Genomic DNA, 9,630 nt, shown 5'->3' on the forward strand with positions numbered 1-9,630 from the left:
GCTGACTAAATAAGGTCCATGAAAAAGGGACTTCATTAAATAAGCATACCTTTATTAGCATAATAAAGGACTTCATTAGCGTGGTGCAAAGACTCAGTTCAGTGTGGTGTTTGAGCATGAAAGTTTTTCAGGTCTGCTTATGAGGGTGACCTAGAGGTCAGCACAGTCTGGAGGGTGTGGATTAACCCTTTAAGAGAGACGTGGCAAACAGAATTTGATTATTTTAAAAAATATAAATGGGTGTATAGACCGCGGGATGCTGCTGTCTCTCTGTGTTGATGTCTCCATAGGTCGTCATCAGAATGGGGACATCCACGTCTTCAAAGACATTGAAAATGAAGTTAGCGGGTGGCATTTGTTACATATAATCAGATATAAGTTTGCCTTCTACTTGAGACGCTGCTGTTCCCTTAAAATCACTTCTGCCGTTACATTGCGGGAAAGGTTTTCTTGATTATTTATGTTTCACTTAACTAACCACAACTTCCCGCTGTCCTTTTTACTGCAATCTACCTCCTGCCGATGAGTCTCCAGATATCTCTGTTATTTTCCTCCGAGGGGCCTGAGAAAAAAAAAATCCAGCGCTATGGGTTCTAGTGCATTTAGGTGGAATTCAAAGATTCAGAACTAAGGTTATTGTAGAGGAAAGATGTAAGAAAAACAGAAAAAAAGCAACATCTCAAGACACGACTTTGTTCAGTGATGACATCAGTAAACAGTCAAGCAATTGGGCAGATTAATTGTAGAAATGGTTCTGAATTTTCTGCAAATTCTAGGTTTTTATGTATATGTGGGGGATAAGGACAGCTACGCCTGTCCCTCTGGTTACTCTAAGTTCCTGGAGTTCCCTTTTTCTCTCTTTTTTTTTATTCATGTCATATTATATGAATTATAGGGTGGTGAACATTTTTCACAAGTTTCCAATGAGGGCTCTGCATGCCCTCGCCTAAAACTTGTAAATGGTAAAGACGCTTGCCCTCGCAAACAACTCCCATTTTAGGGCAGGTGACCTAAGTTGATTCTGGTCAATAGAGTTAACGCTTCATTTGACTGACCACTTGACTGTACTATGAGGTCATGGCGATTGCTTTGGACCATAACTTCTCTGTTAAAACGAAGTGCTTATTTATGAATGGGTTCATTCTGTTTCAGGATGATATTAACAAAAATGTATAAGAAAATCAAATAAAAGAGTAAATCAAACAAAATATGATCTCTATAATAAACACAAAGGTGATTTGTGAATACGAGAAATAAGATGTCACTTATAAGTCCCTGGTTTTATTTTTTGCTGCTGTAAACGAAAACGCTCCGATATTAGTCTGTCTGCCGTAATTGCCGAAGTGTCAAAATCTGATTTCGCTAAATACTTCTTCCACGGCGGAAATAAATGACATAATTGTGCGCGCGAAGAAAAGAATCTGCAGTTCTATGATCGTGTGTATATTAATTCTTCGGAATAATACTACTTTACTAATTAGATATTCAGAGCCGAGCTCTGTTTTTTTTTCTTTCGATACTCACCAGCTGCCGACACTTCTCTGCTGATATTATTACAAGCGCTTTCATATATTTCATTTTTATTTTTTTATTTTTAACGCTGCCTGGTGTAATGGATTCTAACGTTGTTGAGAAGGTTTAGAAATGTAACTAGATTTTATGACAGATAACACATTGCTCCGATCGGTGCCTATTTTTCTGCGCGGAGATCGCGAAATGTAATGTGCGAGAAATAGCAGCGTAGCCGATATGTCGGTATATTACAAAAAAATAAAAAAAAGGTTTGATATTCCAAAAAAAATTTTCAATTTTACCCAATGATTAGATCAGAAAATCTTATTATTAACCATTGATTTATTAAGTTCCATGAGCTGTGAAAGAGGGAAAAGAGAATAGAAGGTTCTATTTTGCCAAATTTGTTTATAAACAAACCCATTATGTTAAAAATATTAAGGGATCTTAATATTTAAGGCTTGGAGAAGAGAGAGAGAGGGGGGGGGTGTGAGATAAGGGGATTTAACCCCTTAATGCATTGTTTTCAATGGGTTTAGGGGCCGCCCGTTGTCCTTAAGGGGTTAACAAAGGGCAGGAGGAAAGTTTATTTCAAAGGAGGAAAAAAGTTACAAGAGGCCGGAATCTAACACTAGAGGGTCAGAGGAAGGAAGTTTTACTTTACTGAGAGGGTGTTAGATAAGTGGAACAGCCTCCCAGCAGAGGTGGTAGAGGGTAATCCAGTGCGGGTATTAAACATGCATGGGATAGACATACGGCTCCTGAATCTAAGACGAGACCAACGACAGCAGGAAAGAAAATGTGCAGGCTAGATTGGTTCGAATTGGGCTGATCTGGTGGCAAAATCCCTGTTTGTCTGGAAAAACGTCATTTTAATAGAATATATTTGGAGTGATTTGTTTATGGTAATTTTCCCTGTTTTTCTAGGGAAGGGAGATGTATTTGGAGACGTGTTTTGGAAGGAAACCACGCTCGCACACGCTTGTGCCAACGTCCGGGCGCTGACATATTGCGATTTACACATCATTAAACGCGAAGCCTTGCTGAAAGTGTTGGACTTCTACACGGCGTTTGCTAATTCATTCTCAAGGAACCTCACGCTGACTTGTAACCTAAGAAAACGGGTGAGAGCCATCATTTTAAATGCTCCATTTTTAAATATATTCACTACAGCTGGGAATCCACACGTGTAGCTTTTAACTACCAAAAGTTTGATACCTTTTGTAAAAGTTTTGAACATTATACCAGAATCAGAATAACTGATCACTAAATGCATTAAAACAAAGACAAATAGACACTACACATGTAAGACCTAGGATTCTAACTGATTTGGGTGACTTTCCCTATCACCACACTGAGCTGATGCTTTATGGCGATGCTAATGAAGTCCGTTCCTCCATAGACTTTCATTAGTCAGAGAGTCCATCTGTAAAATTAAGACTGAGTCATTCTATTGTTTTGCCACAGGCATCGGGTTGTTTGTCTAGTAGATCGGGGATCAGATAACAGAGCGAGAATTCATACAAATGGCTGATATGCGGCTGTAAAAAAACACTATATTATCGGGCAAAAACTACAACTGGGTTAAAAAAAATAGTAATAAAATCAAATGGCTGTTTGAATGTTAAGGGTTAATTTGAACAGCTCTATCAATGTCTAAGTTCCTTTTCCATTTGCCTTATGGTTGGATTTCAGCCCAAACGTAGCGATGCGAGACATCGATTTCATTTAACTTTAACTCCCGAGGCTATGTGACAGTTTTAGCTTAAATCTGAGAACGTGCGCGATACGCCATTAAATCAATCTCTCGCTCCGGCCGGGTTTCAGGGTGTTTCGACTGATTAAAATCTTACAAAAAATCGGCATATGCTTTGTCTTGGGAATCACATCATTATAGTCGCTTTAGGGGGAATGGGCAGCAGAAAGTGTGTTTAATTAACCCCTTAAGGACCATGGGCGGTCCCTAAACCCATTGAAAACAATGCATTCTGAGCCCGTACATGTACGGGCTTTGTCATTAAGGGGTTAATTTTCAGTTGCTAAATAAAAATGATTTTTTTTTTCCCCTGTGCTTTAAAATGATGTTTTTTTTTATGACGCTGAAGATGGAGTGTTTTAGAATTATGGCGGTGCGGGAAATATGAGTACATTCTCTACTGCCGATAATTGTGTTTTAGTATTTCTAGGTATTTAATAATTCTACGCAAATCACCCCAAAATATTGTTTGCTACCAATAACTATAATGTGTGGATGCGCTAAACTTTTCATTTACTGTGTTAAAGATGGTGAAAAAAAGCTTCTCATGGATACACAGATGTTTATTTCATACAAACATGAAATAATGTTCTTGACCAATTAAATGTGAGCAGGACAAGAAATGGACTCATATACGATTACCGAACTATATTTGTCTATTAGTATATTTTGCCGATGTCTAAATCTTACATAAAGGGAGACAACACTTAGATAAGTGATGTAAACCTTAAAGGGACACTACATCCATCATATGAACTTGAATGTGCCGTACGATAGGTGTGTAGTAGCTTTTATATTTATTTGCTCCAGTTTATAAAATATTGCGGCATTTTGCAGAATCATCCAGATGCATTTGCCCCTCTGCAGGGTTGGGGTGGCATCTTCTGGTCAGGGGGTAGGTAAAGCCCCAGCAGCTCCTTAACCTCCTTAAATTAACATACACACTGGCCCATACACACTCATGCTACGCACACTTACACTAACACACACTCTAACACATACTAATACACTCATGCTAACACACACGTACACATAGACACTAACGCTAACAAACACTCGTTCTAACACACATCATAACACACTTACACATTTACACATAACACACTTCATCTAACACACATACTTACACATACTCTCAAACATACATACATTCATGAATACTGCTTCCCTAACTCCCTTATCGTCTATACTCTCACGCTCTCCCTCCTTGCCTTCCTCTCTCCCCTCTCCCCCATACTTTCTCCCTCACTCTCTCCCTGCCTCAGGAACCCCCTTACCCCATTTCTCCCTCCTTGCCTGCCTCCTCTTTTACCTCCTGTTATTTTATGAACAGAGTTTCAGTATTTGTCACCTTTTAAAAAACATCATTTTCCATAGATGGCTGCGTAAATTCCTTTTAAATTAAGCTACAAAATGAACTTCTTGGCTTATGCTGCGTTTCATAATTTTTTAGCTTTTTAGTAGAAATTCTCATAAACGTAAATTACAAATCGCCAGTCCCCTTCCAACAGAAACTTTGTAGCATAAGCTAACAGATTGTCCGCCAGCTGTTTTAGTCCCTTGTTATTCACATTTTAAATTTGAAATATACTGGTTTTATTTCATGGAAAACAGATGCAGTTTCATTTAACAAACCCACATTATTATTATTAGTATTATTATTATATTTATTATTATAATTAGTATTATTATTACTATTATATTTATTATTATTATTACGTTTTTATACACTTTCATAAACTCGCTAAAAAGGGGCCTATACGTATAGTTAAAAAAAGTTGGTTGAATAAGAGCTTTCTAATCTAAAAATGTGGATGTATTGAAACGAGTTGTACAGCGCTATGGATTATGATGGCGCTATATAAAACAATAAATAATAATAATGGGTTTGTGGGATTCAGGGCCGGACCGGATTCAGAAAACCAAGGTGCATCCAGAAATGACAGGGGCAAGTTAGCTCGATACACTATTTTAATAAATAAATGACCTTTTAACTTATTTATACATGTGTTTTATTTATATGTGTTTTTTTAAAAACAATTCTATGCATTTGTAGACTTGAAAGATGTCAGAATATCAAAATAGCAAATTATGTTTATTTTTATTTTGTTAAATAAATTTTATTTAATTTTTTTTAAATATGTGTATTTTCCCATACGCAGAGTTGTGTTTTCTGGTATTTATTTAAAAATAGCAATTTTTTAGATTACCTACAAAACAACAGCAAGCGATGCATAATCACATATATATTCTAGAACAATGTTACGGCAACTTGTTACAATCGAACAAAGCGAAGAAGTTCTAATTTTATCTTGTAAGATCCTACCCGTCGAGGGCTTTATCCAGAACCCAACCCTGGACAACAAGGGTTTGGGAAAGAAGCCTTTATAAAAGAATTCTAGAATTTGTTGGCAAACCATTTCTCATTGTTATCTAAGCCGCTCCGACACAAGAATATCTCCTTGTCCGTCTTCACTTCCGAGAGGAAACCGAAAACGAACCCCGCAAAGCTACGCCCAACATCGAGGGCTTCAGATGAAAGAGCAGAAAGGAGAACGCTTTTTCAGCTGCGGGTGATAAATATTAAATGGATGCAATTTAGGGAGTTGAATAAAATCAATGACTGTATCATTGCGTACATAACTGCGCTATTGCGTTGAGCTGAAGTCATATTAATTATGCTGTCGCCAGATACAGTTACGATGCATTATTTATCGGGTTATCTATTATGCATTGATACAGAGGAACTCATAAAGGAAGATATTAGCTCTCTGGCTAATTACCCCAAACAAGCTCTTCTACAGTCCTCCTCTCGCCTAAATAATTGTTAAAAAAAAAATAATGTTTGTTTTTTTGGTTTTTTCTTCCAAACGTAAGAACAAAACACATATTAAATGCTTTAACCCTTTACCAGCCAGTGTTGCATTTACATCTGGACCTGACTGCTCCATAAATCCCTGATGCCCCCCCTCTTTCCTCCCCTGATACCCCCTCTTTTCTAGGAGCTGAGAATGCTTGCTGGGTTTGGGGGTATCGCAGGGTTCTACGGCCCTAAACATTCCCACTACACATCTCGTACTTTCCTCCCTGAGGAGTCTCTCGGCTGCCAACATATCGGCCAGCGTTGTGTATTGTTATGGTCCTATTTATTGTGGTTACATCTGAGAACTTTGCGCACAATGAAACATAATTAATTAACCATTTGTTTGTTATACCCTTCATAGTGCTAACCTTTGCAAAACTCATAGCGCAATTGGTTTGAAACAAATACAACTACAATCTAAGACAAACCTGAAACCGGATGCGATTGCATCAAACTGGAGCGTGACACTTTTGGGATTTCGCTGATTCCCCAAGAGGCGCGAAACTTTAATGTATCTCAACAGGAAGCTGTTGGCAAAAATAGCAACGATTGTTTACCGCTGGCGAAACGCGCTGGGCTCGTTGACCTAGTAACAATGTAACTTTTCTCCACTTATTTTGTTTTTAAGAATAAAAGAGAAAAAACCCCAGAATGGTGTTTTGCTGCAGTCTTGTTTTAGGTCAGAGAAGAATGATAATGGGTTTTTTCTTATCCCGTTTAATTTATAAAGCTGTGTCCTACTGTCTTTATACACATTATTGGGGTGTTTAGGGCTGGAGAACCCTGCGATACCCCCATACCCAGCAAACATTCTGACCTCCTAGAAAAGAGGGGTGTCAGGGGAGGAGAGAAGAGAACAGGGGAGGAAAGAGCGGCATCAGCAGAGGAAAGAGGGGCATCAGCAGAGGAAAGAGGGGCATCAGCAGAGGAAAGAAGGGCATCAGCAGAGGAAAGAGGGGAGCAGGTGAGGAAAGAGGGGCATAAGCAGAGGAAAGAGGGGAACAGGGGAGGAAAGAGGAGAACAGGTGAGGAAAGATGGGCATCAGTGGAAGAAAGAGGGGAGCAGGTGAGGAAAGAGGGGCATAAGCGGAGGAAAGAGGGGAACAGGGGAGGAAAGAGGAGAACAGGTGAGGAAAGAGGGGAACAGGGGAAAAAAGAAGGGAACAGAGGAGGAGAGATGAGCATCTGAGGGAGAAAGAGTGACATCAGGGAAGAATCTGAGTTTTGGGCTGCCAGAAAGGGGCTGTCCAAACTTGTGAGGTATGCAATGTAAAAAGGATGCATTCACAACCCAAGGTTTCATTGATGTCTAGCTCAGTACTTGCTGAAAGAGTTAGGAATATTAAACTTAGACGCATAGACATAGATATTGATCAGATTCTCAAGAGCAGACTGCACTTCCTTTAATGACACATCATTTTGGAAGAACGGTTACTGTAAGCGCTGCCACCTATCCACATTCCTGTAAAGAAAGTTCACTATATTTTTCCCATTAACTTCTCCTATTTCAAATCACCTTGCCGAAAATGGGACCGTGACATTTAGATTTTTTCCTGACACTTAAGAGGTTAAGAAAAAAAAAAAGCTTGTCATTTGGAAAGCTAATTAGAAGTAATAAAATAATTTGATGATGTAATGATAGGGTACGCTACTGCTAATGAGCAGATAGAATGATTCTAATCTATATCATTCACAAGATTCCGATACTGTGCACATTAGAAACACATTCTGATATCTAGTGGAAAGTAGTCATTTCTGAAATAAGGAATGCTACATTTGTCGAAATTCAGTAAAATGTACTTTTTAGCATTGATTTCATCAGTCTTGCTACATAGACCTTATGCTGTCTGGAATTTAAAATTGTAATAAAACAGAAACTTATAAATTTTTTCAAATGCTTCTTCCAAAAATATTATTGTGCATCAGAGGACTGAATTTATGAATAAAAATAGGAAAATGTAATGTCGTACCTTAAAATAATTATATTTTTCTCATATGTTTATACTTTTTTTTAAATTAGATTATCTTCCGTAAAATCAGTGATGTGAAGAAAGAAGAGGAGGAACGGCAGCGTCAGAAGAACGAAGTGACCCTCAGCATTCCGGTGGACCATCCTGTACGAAAGCTCTTTCAAAAATTTAAGCAACAGAAGGAGCTGAGGAACCAAGGGTCTTCACACTGTGACCTGGAAAGGAACCATCTCCAAGTAGAGAACCGTTGCATGCACAACGGAGCAGTCATTACCGGCACCAGTGTGGTGACCGTGTCTCAGATAACACCCATTCAGACGTCTCTTTCTTACGTTAGAACCAGCGAATCTCTGAAGCAAAACAACCGGGACTCTATGGAGCTCAAGCCAAATGGCAGTAGCGACCCAACGTGCCTCAAAGTCACCAGCCCCATGCGTATCAAGAACGGTAATGGGAAGAGCTGGCTGAGGCTGAGGAACAACGTGCAGGTCAACGAGGAGAAGAAGGAAGACTGGAACAATGTTACAAAGGCGGAATCAATGGGTTTGCTTTCGGACGACCCAAAATGCGTTGACCCTGAAGGTGGCGTTTCTAAAAACCCCTTGAGAAAAACAGACTCGTGTGACAGCGGGATAACAAAAAGTGACCTTCGTTTGGACAAAGCTGGGGAAACGCGCAGCCCCCTTGAACACAGCCCCATTCAGGCCGACGCAAGGCACCCTTTTTACCCCATTCCCGAGCAAGCCTTACAGACCACTCTCCAGGAGGTCAAACACGAGTTAAAGGACGACATTAAGTCGCTAAGCTGCCGGATGTCTGCTCTAGAGCAGCAGGTGGCAGAAATCCTAAAACTACTGTCAGAAAAGAAAGTACCCCCTTCCCCTTCCCAAGTTCCACCCAACCCCCTCCAGATACCCTGTCAGGACATTTTTAGCGTTTCCAGACCCGTCACCCCAGACTCTGAAAAAGAAGAGATTCACGTATAATAGACAGCCTACGCGCGAGGGGGAGAGAGGACCTACGGGGGCATATATAATATCTTGGCACACATATGTGTACATATATGCAGTTGTACATACATTTACAAATATGACTAATTTTATCTATTTTGGTGTGTAAATATTGCATGTCCAGCTGGATTCTGGCCTGCCAAAGAGATAACCTTAAATATAGATATTGCTTGTAAAATATGCAGTTGACTGCACGCATTCTTTTGTTTCATTTAAAATATTCAGAACGGATAATTTGTATAATAAAGGTAACGTTATATTTACTTATCAAGGTCCAGCCTGCCAATATTTCTAGAAAAAAAAACAAAAAAACATAGATCTCAGGCTAGCTGCGTTGTATCGCCCGCCATCATCCATTGTTCCGTCGACTCAATATTTAGGGAGCGGGGCGATAAGATCTGAATCTTTTATATTTATATTGTAATTGTACTTTTCAAACACCTAAATTATGATCTAGATGAGCCGACCCTGAGACTCATGAAATTTTAACCCTTTATTAGTGCTTCGTGAAGATTCTAG

At 39.2% G+C, this 9,630-nt stretch overlaps 1 protein-coding gene across 1 annotated transcript in view; it reads left to right on the forward strand.

The window, feature by feature from the left end:
• The window catches only part of LOC149273576 (voltage-gated delayed rectifier potassium channel KCNH5-like), an 82,449-nt gene extending 73,362 nt beyond the window's left edge, over positions 1-9,087 (forward strand). The window contains exons 10-11 of the mRNA XM_089506151.1: positions 2,440-2,636; positions 8,152-9,087. Of these exons, the coding sequence (XP_089362277.1) occupies positions 2,440-2,636; positions 8,152-9,087 (1,133 nt within the window). The remainder of the gene's footprint in view (positions 1-2,439; positions 2,637-8,151) is intronic.
• Positions 9,088-9,630: the final 543 nt, after the last annotated feature.

The sequence above is a fragment of the Sceloporus occidentalis genome, unplaced genomic scaffold, assembly GCF_023333645.1.
Source record: "Sceloporus occidentalis isolate IW3139 unplaced genomic scaffold, rSceOcc1.0.p SCAF_366, whole genome shotgun sequence".
Classification (NCBI taxonomy): Eukaryota; Metazoa; Chordata; class Lepidosauria; order Squamata; family Phrynosomatidae; genus Sceloporus; species Sceloporus occidentalis.